This window comes from Schistocerca cancellata, chromosome 11 (assembly GCF_023864275.1).
Source record: "Schistocerca cancellata isolate TAMUIC-IGC-003103 chromosome 11, iqSchCanc2.1, whole genome shotgun sequence".
Classification (NCBI taxonomy): domain Eukaryota; kingdom Metazoa; phylum Arthropoda; class Insecta; order Orthoptera; family Acrididae; genus Schistocerca; species Schistocerca cancellata.
In genome coordinates this window covers 117,989,462-118,004,582 of record NC_064636.1, presented here as the reverse complement: position 1 = coordinate 118,004,582, position 15,121 = coordinate 117,989,462, and the positions used below count along the sequence as shown (strand labels likewise).

At 40.4% G+C, this 15,121-nt stretch overlaps 1 protein-coding gene across 4 annotated transcripts in view; it reads right to left on the bottom strand.

Annotated features, from left to right (window-relative positions):
* The window catches only part of LOC126108763 (zinc finger protein 93-like), a 129,757-nt gene that overhangs the window by 68,545 nt on the left and 46,091 nt on the right, over window positions 1-15,121 (bottom strand). For 2 of the 4 annotated variants that reach the window (XM_049914113.1, XM_049914112.1), the window contains one exon: window positions 10,288-10,350. In XM_049914113.1, coding sequence (XP_049770070.1) covers window positions 10,288-10,350 — 63 coding nt within the window. Of the gene's footprint in view, window positions 1-3,796; window positions 4,732-10,287; window positions 10,351-15,121 lie in introns of those variants that run through there. The other 2 variants (XM_049914114.1, XM_049914115.1) reach the window with 2 other exon arrangements.

Sequence of the window (15,121 nt, the reverse complement as noted above, 5' to 3'; positions counted from 1 at the left end):
TTCAACTGCTCTTCCACGTCCTTTGGTGTCTCTTGACAGAATTAAGTCATCGGCGAATCTCAACGTTTTTATTTCTTCTCCATGGATTTTAATACCTACTCCGAATTTTTCTTTTGTTTCCTTCACTGCTTGCTCAACATACAGATTGAATAACATCGGGAAGAGGCTACAACCCTGTCTCACTCCCTTCCCAACCACTGCTTCCCTTTCATGCCGCTCAACTCTTATAACTGCCATTTGGTTTCTATAAAAATTGTAAATAGCCCTTCACTCCCTATATTTTACCCCTGCCACCTTCAGAATTTGAAAGAGAGTATTCCAGTCAACATTCTCAAAAGCTTTCTCTAAGTCTACGAATGCTAGAAACGTAGGTTTGCCTTTCCTTAATCGATCTTCTGAGATAAGCCATAGGGTCAGTATTGCCTCACGAGTTCCAATATTTCTACGGAATCCAAACTGATCTTCCCCAAGGTCGGCTTCTACTAGTTTTTCCATTCGTCTGTAAAGAATTCGTGTTAGTATTTTGCAGCCGTGACTTATTAAACTGATAGTTCAGTAATTTTCACATCTGTCAACACCTGCTTTCTTTGGAATTGGAATTATTATAGTCTTCTTGAAGTCTGAGGGTATTTCGCCTGTCTCATACATCTTGCTCACCAGATGGTAGAGTTTTGTCAGGACTGGCTCTCCCAAGGCCGTCAGTAGTTCTAATGGAATGTTGTCTACTCCCGGGGCCTTGTTTCGACTCAGGTCTGTCAAACTCTTCACGCAGTATCATATCTCCCATTTCATCTTCATCTACATCCTCTTCCATTTCCATAATATTGTCCTCAAGTGCATCGCTCTTGTATAGACCCTCTAGATACTCCTTCCACCTTTCTGCTTTCCCTTCTTTGCTTAGAGCTGGGTTTCCATCTGAGCTCTTGATATTCATACAAGTGGTTCTCTTTTCTCCAAAGGTCTCTCTAATTTTCCTGTAGGCAGTACCTATCTTACCCCTAGTGAGATAAGCCTCTACATCCTTACATTTATCATCTAGCCATCCCTGCTTAGCCATTTTGCACTTCCTGTCGATCTCATTTTTGAGACATTTGTATTCCTTTTTGCCTGCTTCATTTACTGCATTTTTATATTTTCTCCTTTCATCAATTAAATTCAATATTTCTTCTGTTACCCAAGGATTTATACTAGCCGTCGTCTTTTAATCTACTTGATCCTCTGCTGCCTTCACTACTTCATCCCTTAAAGGTACCCATTCTTCTTCTACTGTATTTCTTTCCCCCATTCCTGCCATTTGATCCCTTACGCTCTCCCTGAAACTCTGTACAACCTCTGGTTTAGTTAGTTTATCCAGGTCCCATCTCCTCAAATTCCCACCTTTTTGCAGTTTCTTCAGTTTTAATCTACAGTTCATAACCAATAGATTGTGGTCAGAGTCCACATCTGCCCCTGGAAATGTCTTACAATTTAAAACCTGGTTCCTAAATCTCTGTCTTACCATTATATAATCTATCTGATACCTTCTAGTATCTCCAGGATTCTTCCATGTATACAACCTTCTTTTATGATACTTGAACGAAGTGTTAGCTATGATTAAGTTGTGCTCTGTGCAAAATTCTACCAAGCGGCTTCCTCTTTCATTTCTTAGCCCCAATCCATATTCACCTACTACGTTTCCTTCTCTCCCTTTTCCTACTACAGAATTCCAGTCACCCATGACAATTAAATTTTCGTCTCCCTTCACTATCTGAATAATTTCTTTTATTTTGTCATACATTTCTTCAATTTCTTCGTCATCTGCAGAGCTAGTTGGCATATAAACTTGTACTACTCTAGTAGGCCTGAGCTTCGTATCTATCTTGGCCACAATAATACGCTCACTATGCTGTCTGTAGTAGCTTACCCACATTCCTATTTTTTTTATTCATTATTAAACCTACTCCTGCATTACCCCAATTTGACTTTGTATTTATAACCCTGTATTCAACTGACCAAAAGTCTTGTTCCTCCTGAAACCGAACTTCACTAATTCCCACTATATCTAACTTTAACCTATCCATTTCCCTTTTTAAATTTTCTATTGTACCTGCCCGATTAACGGATCTGACATTCCATGCTACGATCCGTAGAATGCCAGTTTTCTTTCTCCTGATAACGACATCCTCTTGAGTAGTCCCCGCCCGGAGATCCGAATGGGGGACTATTTTACCTCCGGAATATTTTACCCAAGAGGACGTCATCATCATTTAACCATACAGTAGAGCTGCATGCCCTCGGGAAAAATTACGGCTGTAGTTTCCACTTGCTTTCAACTGTTCGCAGTACCAGCACAGCAAGGCTGTTTTGGTTAGTGTTACAAGGCCAGATCAGTCAATCATCCAGACTGTTGATCCTGCAACTACTGAAAAGGCTGCTGCCCCTCTTCAGGAACCACGTGTTTGTCTGGCCTCTCAACAGATACCCCTCCGTTGTGGTTGCACCTACGGAACGGCTATCTGTATCGCTGAGGCACGCAAGCCTCCCCACCAATGGGAAGGTCCATGGTTCATGGGGGGAAGAGTGTTATAAATAATACCAATCTACAAAGGGAGAAAATACCAAATACATGACACAGGATGGTTTTATTGTGTCAAGGATCCTCCTTATCAGGCAAAATCAGTTTTCACACCTTTTTAAATATTCAATTTTTTCTGCAGTGCACTCAGAGTTGACACTTGTTGGCTATTTTCATTTAAATTTGTACATGATGTATTAATACCTTCATTTTCTTGCTGAGCTGCTAAATATTAGCCTATGTCAGGAGTTATGTTTATTTTTAAAGCAAAGCAGTACATGTCTAAGAGCTTGCTACTTAGAAGTCATGTGAGGCATAAAATTCATCTATCAATGTTCTTCCAAAGTAAGCTGTAGCAAATTTCCACAGGCCTGGGAAAGTGACGAGGAGCGCAGTGGGGGTTAGATCTAAAGCTAACCTCATCATTACCAAAATTTTGAAATGTTACCCAACACATGGATGTGTGTCCACATCTAAAACATCTTTCCAAGTATAACCTGCCACTTTGTATTTTATCTCTTTAATATGCAGTACCCAATAGATTTTTAAGACTGGGATGAAAAAAAAAACCATCAAAAGATGCTATAATATGTATGTATGTATTTATTTATTTATCGACAACTGTCTTTGGTCAAGTGACCATCTCCAAGTAACCTACACAAAAACAGAAATGTATAAGAAATATTAATGTGAATGACTGAGTATTGCCAATATTCACAAAGACACTTCCATTAGGTTAAATGAATGTTTCTTGGTGCCAAGGTTGGTTGATTTGGAGGGGGGACCGAACAACAAGGTCATCAGTCCCATTAGATTAGGGAAGGATGGGGACAGAAGTCAGTAGCACCCTTTCAAAGGAACCATCACAGAATTTGCCTGAAGTGATTTTGAGAAATCATGGAAAACCTAAATCAGGATGGTCAGACGCAGGTTTGAACCATTGTCCTCCCATACCTGAGTCCAGTGTGCTAAATACTGCACCACCTCACTCGGTTTGGTGCCAAGTATTTAACTAACTTGCAGCATGTGAATGAATTAGTGAATTATAATATGTGTAAAGACATTAAAAACACAGTATTATGTATGTCTGCAAAGCAGAATAGATCACTACCGGGAGAAGTCTTGAATGCAAAATGACTTCATTACCCTAAAAATGATTTACAGATTTTTTTAGTAATAACAACTCTATTACATTGAACATTTTTATCTATCACAGTTATGTCAGTGATGTATTTCTCTTATTTCACAGTGATGTACATGATGGAATGAATCTAACTAATGAACTCAATCAGTTGCTTATGAATATCCACTATACTGTGGGAATGAAAAGTAGTGGATGTCTCAACTCTCTTGACATGCAGGTTAAAAGGGAAGGTACAGATTTTGATTTCGGTGTATTTCATAAGCCTAGGGGCTCTACAAACATAATGATTGGTGCTGATTTGTGCCTCCCCTGTGCACTCAAACAAACATTTTTTTCTTCCAGTGTATTGTAGACATGCAAAACTGAACCTTTACAGGATTACATAAACAGAGAAACTAATATCATTGTACAATTAGGTATGGAGAAAGGGTATACAAAATAGTTTATTCATGATATATGCACAGCTATTTTTGATAAACATATATCCAGTATTGTTTCAAAAGATGACATCATTAAGCATACTTCCATTTCACATTAAGGTCAATTTTCTGAGCAAATCACTAGTCCTTTCAGGAAAGCTTAAGTACAGATTGGCTTCAGTACATAGAAGAAAATCATTTGTCTTATGCACTTCCGTAGACCAAAAGGTAGACAAATTTTTGAAGTCAAACATTTACAAAATTTCATGTGGACCATATAATTCTATATATGTAGGGCAGATATGTCATGACTAATACTAGATATAGAGGGTATAATTGTAAGAAAGTTATTGCCCTTAAATGTCATTCAGCTGTTGAGAATCATTCCCTTTGCAATGTTCATATTGCACTCTGAGTCTAAAGGCATAGATTTATGAACACTTAAAGACCTTGAAATTTACAATCACTGTATGAATGATCCACACAACAACCTCAACAAAAGTCAATTTGAAGAATAAATGTTTTTTGACATTTATAGTGATTTACTGAGAATACCATCCTGGGTTTGCTCTTCCTTGTATCAGAATCTTTCTTCTCTCATGTGCCTGCTGAAACTGGTGTTATGTTTTATATGTATTATATTTATATACACAATTAATTAAAACTGCCTCACTATGTAGTGCCACACATGCATTTGCAACGTCATTTCACATATAACACTTTCTTATATTACAATTATCTTTTATAATGTTTTGTCTTAAATAGCTTTGTATTTTTGTGGTTGAATGATGTTTGTAAGTAGTAAGTAATTAATAAGATGGTCCTGAAGAGTGCCACACCCACTTCTGCAACACCATGTGGTGTTCAAAATTTGTAACCTTGTACCAATCTGCTGCAGAATATTGGATTCACACACACACACACACACACACACACACACACACACACACACACACGACTACCTCCAGCCACTGTGCAGGGACTAGATGGCAGCAAGACAAGTCTGCCAGGCAGTGTCAGGTGGCTGTGTGAAACGGAGAGGGGGACACGGAGAGGAAAAAGAAAGGAGCAGAAACGGGGAAAAGACCCTTGCGTGCATTGGCAGAGAACAGAGTGCAATGAGAATGAGGGAACATGAATTGGAAGGAAGTGATAGTGCAAGTGGGAGGCCAGAAACTGTTATATGGTTGATGTAGGGACAGAAGGTTACAGTACGTGAGGTCAGGATGATTTCAGGACAGGAGAGTGTGCTATAAGGATAACTTTCATCTGCACTGTTCAGAACACCTGGTGGTGGTGGGGAGGATCCGGATTGCTTGGGTTGTTAAGCAACCATTGAAATCAGACCTGTTATGTACGATTGCATGTTGTGCCACAGGATAGTCACTTTGCTCTTGGCCACTGTTTTGTGGTAGCCACTCATCCTGCTGGACAGCTGGCTGGTAGTCATACCAATATAAAAAGCTGTGCAATGCTTGCAGCAGAGGTGGTAAATGACATGGCTGCTATCACAGGTAGCCAGACTCTGATGAGGTTGGACAAGCCTGTGACAGGACTGCAACAGAAAGTGTTGTGTAGGTAGATTGGGCAGGTCTTGCACCTGGATCTTCCACAGGGATACGATCCCTGTGGTAAGGGTCTGGAACTGGGAGTGGCATGTGGATGAACTAGGATGTTGTAGCTCGTGGGAGGGTGACAGAACACCACTTTAGGAGGAGTGAGAAGAATCTCAGATAGAATGTCCCTCATTTTGTGAAGGAATGAGGGCTAACCAACGCCCTGGCGAAGGATGTGGTTCAGTTGTTCCAGTCCATGATGATACTGGGTCACAGACGACACATCTTTCTCCAGGTTTTTTTTTGGGGGGGGGGGGGGGAGGTTGATGGGAGGGTTCACATGTGTGGGATATGGCATGGGATATCTGTTTGCAGACAAAACGTGGGAGGCAGTGCCTGTCTGTGAAAGCCTTTGTGAGACCTCAGCGTACTAGTGAGGGAGTATGGTCACTGCAGATATGGCATAATGTTGGGATTTTTTGGTGTGGAAGGATTGGCAGCTGTTGAAATGCAGGTATTGATGCTGGTTAATGGGTTTAGTATTGACAGACATGTGGGTGGACTCATCAGAGATTGTAGGGTTGGTAGGAAGGTGGCATGCTGGGTCGAGGAGTACCAGGTGAAGCAGATCGGAGAGGTGTTGAGCTTGTTAAAGAATGAGGATAGGAGGTCTTGGTCCAGAGTCCAGGCCATGAAGATAGTGTCAATGAACCTGAACCAAACCAAGGGTTTACAGTTTTCAGAGGCTGGAAATTTTGCTCTCGATGGCCCATAAACAGGGAGGGTGCAATGCAGGTGACCATGGCTGTGCCACAGATTTGTTTGTATACTTTCTCCTCAGAGTAGTAGTAGTAGTTGTGTGTAAAGATAAAATTATTAAGGTCTATGAAAAATGAGGTAGTGGGTTTGGAGACTGAAGGACACTGGCAGAGGTAGTGTTCAATAGCAGCATGAACATGGCCATAGGAAAGTGGTGTTAACAGTGATGAGTACGAATACAGGAAGTAAAGGAGTGGGGATGGCACAGAATTTGTGAGAAAAGTGATTGGTATCTTTTACATGGGAGGCTAGATTTCAGGTAAGGTTGGAGGTGTTAGTCAATGAGGGCTGGAATTCTTTCGGTAGGAACACCTAAAACAGCTACTAAGGAGCATCCAACAATCTTGCTCACTCCATTGTAGCTGTTTAGTGCACTCTCTTTGAGAAGGGTTTTGTAGCTGTTTATTGGACTCCCACAGAAAGAGGTCTGACCCATCCTCACCAACACCTCCCACCAATTGCCTGTATTCTAGCCTCCCATGTTGAAGATAGCAGCCACTTCCTTCATCGTCTCTCCACCATCCACAATCCTTTACCTCCTGGATCCCTGCTCATTGCTGATGCCACTTTCCAATATACCTCATGCCCATGGTCTTGTCACTATTGAACACTAACTCTTGCAACATCCTTCAGACTCCAAATCCACTACCTCACTCCTCATACTAATTTTATCCTAACATGCCGCTGCTAGTCCTCTAAATGGAAGGTAAACAAACAAACCTGTACCTCAGCCATGGGCACCCTGCATGGCACCTTCTTATGCTGACCTGTTTATGGACCATATAGAGGAAAATTTCCTAACCTATTATAACCCCAAACACCTGGTCTGGTTCAAGTTCACTGACAATATCTTTATGATCTGGGCTCTGGGCCAAGACACTCTCTCCTCATTCAATCACAACTTCAACACCTACTCCCCCAACAACTTCACCTGGTCCTCTATAATCCAGCATGCCACCTTCCTAGACACTGACAACTACTCTTCGATTACTCCATCCACACCCATGTTAACATCAAACCCACGAACCACCACCAGTACCCACATTTTGACAGCTGCCAAATCTTCCACACCAAAAAATCCCTCCCTTAAAGCCTGACTACCAAGGGACAGCATACCTGCAAAGACAATAACTTCCTCACCCAGTATGCCAAGGTTTTGCATAGAACTTCACGGGTAAACACTATCCCACAGACCTAGTCCACAAAAAGATTTTCCATGCCATATCCTCCAACATCCAGTGCTTCGAACACCTTCTAAGAAACCTTTACAAAGGATTGCCCCCATTCGTCACCCACTACCACCACAGATTGGAACAGCTGAACCACACCCTTTGCCAGGGATTTGATTATCTTCATCCTGTCCTGAAATGAGGGACATCCTACCTAAGATCCTTCCCGCCCCTCCTCAAATGGTGTTCCATTATCCACCCAACCTCCACAATGTCTTAGTCCATCCCTATGCCACTCCAAATCCCAAACACTTGCCACATTGATCATATGCCTGTGAAAGACCCAGGTGCAAAACCCACAGCACTTACTACTGCTGTCTTGTCACATGCTTATCCTACCCTAACAGAGGCTGGGCCACCTACATAAGAAGCTGTGCCACATACCAGCTCTATTGTAATCCTTACACAGATTTTGTATTGGAATTACTACCAACCAGCTGTCCGCCACGGGGAATGGTCACCCAAGGGCAAAGTGGACTACCCCACAGCACAAAATGTTGCATACGAGTTATCCTAACAACACATCGTCCACTCATGAAATCATCCCAGCCTTAATCTATTGTAACTTAATGTTCCCACATGTTCCACCCAACAGTTTCTACACTCTCCCTCCAAATGTCCTATCTCTTCCTCCCAAATCATGTGTCCTCACACTAAATGTGTGCTGCTCTCCACCCACACACCTACTTGTCTTTTCCCCTTCTCTGCTCCCTTCCTTTTCCACTCCCATTTCCTCCTTGCTTCCTCTCCCACAGCCTCCTGACACTGCATATGGCAGCCTTGCCTTACCGCCACATCTAGTCCTTGCACACTATGCCATACAGTGCTCACTTCTCTCTTCCCATCTATACCCTGCTATCCCTCTTCTTTCCTGCTCTACTCTGGATTGGTGCTTCCATTCAACACAGTTGCATTGAGGCTGAAGCAAGCAAAGACAGTGGTCATATTTATTTGAGGTACATTTTCTTGTGTGATTGTGAGTGTATTTCCTTTCCCTTCCCTTCTGAAGAAGGCTGTGGCCAAAAGCTCAATGTATAACAGTTTTTTCATTCAGCTTGTCTGCATCTCAGTGTGTCATCTTAACAGTGAGCACCAATCTACCCCTTTCATAATATTTTTGATATTCCAATCTGGGATTTCCATTGTGAGTACCAGTAAGTTACATATGTATCATCTTGTCATACATTTTTCTATTAGTCGGTAAGTGCACAAATTGAGAACACTGCACTATTCCAGTTACTGTCTTGGCAAAATCTTATTGTAAACTGGCAACTGTATCAGTTGGTATTTGTTTTCATGTGGGTGTATGATATTGCTTAGAAGTTAGGATAATTGATCAGACCTTCATCAGATATGCATAACTTACAAATATCTATGTCTCTGAATATGGACAATGAATAAAACTTGTCATACAGAAGTATTCGATGGACCATAAGAACTTAAAATGTACATCCTAAAATGTGCACTAGATTACACTAGTGTAATCATCTGACGCCAAATGGTACACCAAAGCATGTACAATTTAATTTACATAATGAAAAAGGTCAAGACTACATCAGTTTGTACAGAAAAACATTCCATAAACAGAAACTACGCTAAAAATCTTTTCACATATTGACAGGCTAGTTAAAAAGCATTTTGGTATCTTACTGTTCCATACAAATTATTTAATGTCTAGAACAACATGCCTGCATTCAAATGACATAGTAAAACTTAACTATTTCAACAGACATTTTCAAGAAGACAACATCAAGATTGCATTTGTGCAACAGTCATTTTACACTGGACAACTCAGCCAAGAAGTAAGCCATATATAAACAGAACTGTTTAGAGGTGTTTGGATATATTGCATTTTTTTGTAAATTAGTCTAAAACAGTCCACTTTTAGTGAAAACAAAGGTAATATTTAGCTATTCCTGTGTATGAAGCAATCAGGATTACACCATCTGTATGAAAGCAGTTCTATATTATACTACAGCTGCCTAAGCTAAAAGAGACATAGTTATTTACAACACGTTAGTCATTGGAGGTGACATGATTGTGGTCACTTGGCCAAAACTGATTTATGATAAATAAACATGTATTATGACAGCCCATGGTTGGTTTGTGATGCTGGTCTTTAATTCTGGAGCTCATTATCAAACTTAAAAAGAAACCAGTTCGGAATCATATTATGTCAATATACAACATTCTCAATCAAAATTTTCTATTGCTTTGAAATATTCATTGGAAAAGAAAATATAAATTACAATTACAATTTATATTATTAAAATATTAACTGAGTTATTTACTTACAAAATGACTAACAAATGGGCATTTCACTGCCCTTAAAAACTTTCATTAAAAAAAAAAGAAAGAAAATCAGATGTATCAGTGCACATGACAGCAGAATACTTGAGGTTTTTATGATGTCAAATAAAGTCATTCAGCTGTTATCAATTCAAGTTTCACTTTTCTAAACTTTAATGAAATGTTACTATATAAATAACTCCCTGGTAACACAAGGTTATTATTAAATTATGATGATACCCTCAGTTAAAGTAACTAAAGGTGATCTATGACTTACCTTATCATCTGTTATCCACAATGGATCACACTCACCAAGATCATCATTCTCAAATGTTGAGCCCTGCACAATTTGAAGAGCATTAATAGAGAAATAAAAGAAGGAATGAGTTATGTGTACAGAACTGAATACTGTGGCTCCAAACAAAGCAGAGAAAAGAAAGGCAACCTCACTATTTGTCTGCTTGTACTAGCCTAACATTGTCATTAATGCACATTGGAAATTAAGCTTTAGTATAAACAATAGCATAAGATGGATCTCAACTAAATGTAGGGGGGAAGTTAAATAAGAATTACACTGCCAGAAGCACATGCTGAGATAATTTAACAATGTGTTTTGTACTAAATAACACTAGTCCCATAAATTAGCTACATAATTTAAATAATGTAACATCAGCTACTTGATAATCCAAACCCGAAATTTTTTTTATAAGTTATACAGAATTTGTGGTCAGTGTTGTATTTCCAGCACAACAAGAATTTAAAATTCTTATGATTGTGCAATGTCACACATGTATTACTGCATTATTTGAACAGAACATCAGACTGCACCACAAAAAGAGAAACTGTACAGGTAGGTTGGCAGAATATAAAAAAGAATGTTTTCCTCATGACTCTTTTCTACCTGATGGAAAATCTTATACCTATTTAATTAGGAAGAAACTCAGTATTCAGGTACATGAGACAATATTCAAAGGGAATAAACTGGCTGATGAAGAACCCAGGTCTCTGCAGTTTGGTCCCTGTGTACTGCTAGAAAAATTCTGCACACTTACAAGAATGTTCTTGTATATGATTTTCGGAAATCTGAAGAGAGATGTCTTTTGTTTGTCTGAACACAATGCATACACAGATGTATAATGTAGCTGCCTATAGACTATCCTCAGCTTTTCTATAACAAACAGAAATTTTAAGGCTACAAAATCTTTTCTTATCGTACTTGTTTGGAGTGTAGCCATATGTGCAAGTCAAACGTGGACATTCAGACAAGATGAGGACAGAAGCTTCTGAAATGTAGTGCTATAAGAAGAATGCTGATGATTAGATGGACAGATAGGATAACTAATGGGGATATACAGAATCACATTTGTGATAAAAGACATTTATGATATACCGTGACTAAATGAAAGGTTTAATTGTTAGGACACAGTCTGAGACATGAAGTAATTTTCAATATGCTATTGGAGATAAGTGTGGAGGGTAAAATTTAAGGAGAACAAGGGATGAAGACAACAAGCAGGTTCAAATGTACGTAGGTTGCAGCAGTAATTCAGGGACGAAGAGGCTTCCACATAATAGCTAGGATGGAGAGCTACATTGTACCAGGATTTGGACTGAAGATCACAACAACAACAACAACAACAACAACATATAGGGTCTCTACATTTTTAATTATAAGATTTATAAGGTTGTGACTTTCTTGAGGTGATCAAAATCCCCTGTACTGTTATAGTATCTCTTACATACATATGTACCAGGGAAGAGGTTTTGTGTGCAATAATTTGATACTTTTGCAGAATAGTCTGCTGGAAATTTGAAGGATTTAACTATAACTTTTATCACCATGCATGGTTATGGGTTCATTCCCAAGCCATGTCTCCTGCAGACACAATTTCTACATCACTTCACTGAAGATTTTTCATTAGTGCTACAAGTGAACTACACTGAATCCCATGGACCATCTATTTCAGATGAACGCTTCTATTTAATCCAAACAATACAATAATTTTATGGCTTTACTCCTTCTTGCTGCTATTAAGTGGGGCGCACAAGTTTCATACTGCTTTGAACTCAACAACAAATGAATACTCCATGCACATACAAATTCTACATCATTATGACAATTTTTAAAATCATCTATCGAACATGGAACAAACTCACATCTGATTATTCCCCAAGGGATGTGAAACATCTAAAATTGTACCTTCAGTACAGGCCCCACACTAAAGGTAAAGTGAGGGTTTGTTTTAACACCAAGATTTTCCATTAGACATAGCCTTATTGAAAGTGACCTTTGGCTTCCCTTTACCACTGAGCTGGCATACCCAGCTTGTTATAAGGAGACCTAGTGTCGAAAGCGGACTCCAAACACAGCTGCCTGCAACTTGGCAATTTTCATGTATACATTCCCAAAGTCAAAAACCAAACACAGTTATGGAAGAATATTCCAGGACCAAAAGAGGATTGAAACAAAAACCTTTGGGTTAGTAGTCTGACACTTATCCTCTTACAAGAACTGACAGAAGTAGGAGCTCCAGATTGCCAAGCATTTTGAAACAATAGCATTTTTTGTCTAAGTCGGAGAAGGCATGATACACATATATTAGCACACTTTTTAGGTTGTGATTGGTGCAGCTAGTAAAATACAGGGTGGTAATCCACTGGTTGTGGGGTCTAGTCCATATGCAGGATTTTTCTTTTGTTTCAATCCTTACATTAATTACCCTGCAAATAAACCAAAATAGTGCTCAAAATATTGAATTCATTAGTATTAGCTTAAAAGCCATGAAGAGGAAAGGCAAAGAAAAACTTGGGATGGTTACAATGAAACTGAATACTACATCCTGTACACTTTAATTACAATCCAAAGTGATATACAAAGTCCTTGTGTTATTTGCACTCCCAATTTTCTTCTGCCTGCCTTTTTCATGCCTTTTATGAAATATTAATAATAAATACACTGGATATTATTTCAGTATATTTGCAGTGTAATATAAAAACTGAAAATAAAATGATTAAAAATAAAACAATGGAAAATCCAGGATGGAATGGAACAATATTTTGTAAAGGATAGTTTCTACTCATCATATGGCAGAGATGCTGAGTTGCATATAGGAACAACGAACAGACTGTCACAAATATAGCTTTCGGCCAGTAAGACCTTCATCAAAATTAGATGACAACCACACACACTTACACACTCATGCAAATTCAACTCACACAAAACTGACTGCAGTCTCAGGCAACTGAGGCCACACAGTGAGCAGCAGCACCGGTGCATGATGAGAGTGGCTACTGGGTGGAGGTGAGGAGGAGGCTGGGGCTGGGAGAGGGTGATGGTATGGTGAGGGTGGTGGACACTGACATACTGTTGGGGAACATGCAGAGATGAAGTAGACAGAGGCTGGGGCAGCTATGTGACATCAGGAAGTTAAACGAAGGGCAGTGGAGAGGTGGGGAATGGGGAGGGATCGTGGAAAAAGAGTGAAGTAGAAAGTACCATTGTCGGTATTCCAACATCCACCAAACCTACACAATATACTCTTCCATCTCTACACAACCCCTGCTTCCAACCCCATACCTCACAGCTCATAGCAATGTTATAGACCTAAATGAAAGACCTGTCCTATACATCCTCCCATCACCACCTACTCCAGTTCGGTCATGAACATGACCTATCCCATCAAAGGGAGGGCTACCTTTGATGCACAAGCTAAGCTCCACCACTGTGCTGCATTTTACTTGGCATGACAAATAGCAATCTGCCTGTCAACATGACTGGCCACTGACAAACTGTGGCCAAGAAACAGCTGGACCCCCACATTGCTGAGCATGACACGCAACACAGCATTTTTCAATTCAATGACTGCTTCACAGCCTTTGCCAACTGAATCCTTCCCACCAAAACCAGATTTTCTGAATTGCACAGGTGGGAACTTTCCCTGCAATATATCCTATGTTCCTGTAACCCTCCTGGCCTCAACCTTCATTAGTCATTACCCTCTCCCATCGAGCCCCTTCTCTGTTCCCATTTCAGCACTACATGCCCTCATTCCTCCATCACACCCAGTCTTCATACTTCTCTCTTTCTCCACTATCCCTCCCCACATCTCCACTGCCCTTCATCTAACCTCCCAAAGGCACATAGATGCCCTAGCCTCTTTCTATATCATCTCTGCATGTTCCCCAACAGTACGTCATTGTCCACCACTACTACCCTACTATCCATCCCCCTTCCCACCCATCCTCCTCCTTACCCCCACCCAGTCGCCAGTCCCATCATGCACTGGTGCTGCTGCTAGCAGTGTGGCCTCAGTTTCCTGAGACTGCAGTCATGTGTGTGTGAGTTGTGTTTTCATGAATGCGTAAGTGTGTGTTTCTCGTCTAATTCTGACGAAGGCCTTACTGGATCAAAGCTATATATCTGTGACTCAAGATCTCCACTGTATGGCAAGTAGCAGCTTTCACAATATTGTTAAAGGATTATCCACATAGTGACTTGACCTAATGACCACATTATATGAATGTGTAATGTCTGCTCTTTCCAACATGCCTGAAATAACAGACACCACGCTGAATCCGCAGCTGTTATCCATTATATTTAAACTGAAGGTGGAGAGAGGAAGAAAGGAAAGGGGAGGGGGGACCACAGCAATCAGCTGTATTGGAACATTACACAGAATTGGCAGTGACAAGTGAAAATGTGTACAGGACTGGGATTAGAACGCAGGATCTCCTGCTTACTACACTTACTGCACATCCGAGACACCGTGTTACTGCAACTGCACGGGCTACATTGGCTCACCTCACAGCTGATCCATGCTCTTATTGAGCGGCACCTATGCGTAGCTCCTGTCAATGTCCGAAATAACAGACACCACACATTCATATAAATTGATAGGTCTAGCTGGGCAATGAATCCACCTTCTTCAGTGCGGATGAACAAATAAGTCTGACCTGTGAGAATCTCAGAAGAATGAATAAGGTGGAAATGGACAGGGGGTGGAAACAGGTGGCACTCGATGGGAGTGTGGGTCAGCTGTGAAGCAAGCTGAGATAGTCCGTGCAGTTGGGGTAACACTGTGACCCAGATAGTCCAGTAGTTACCACACTGG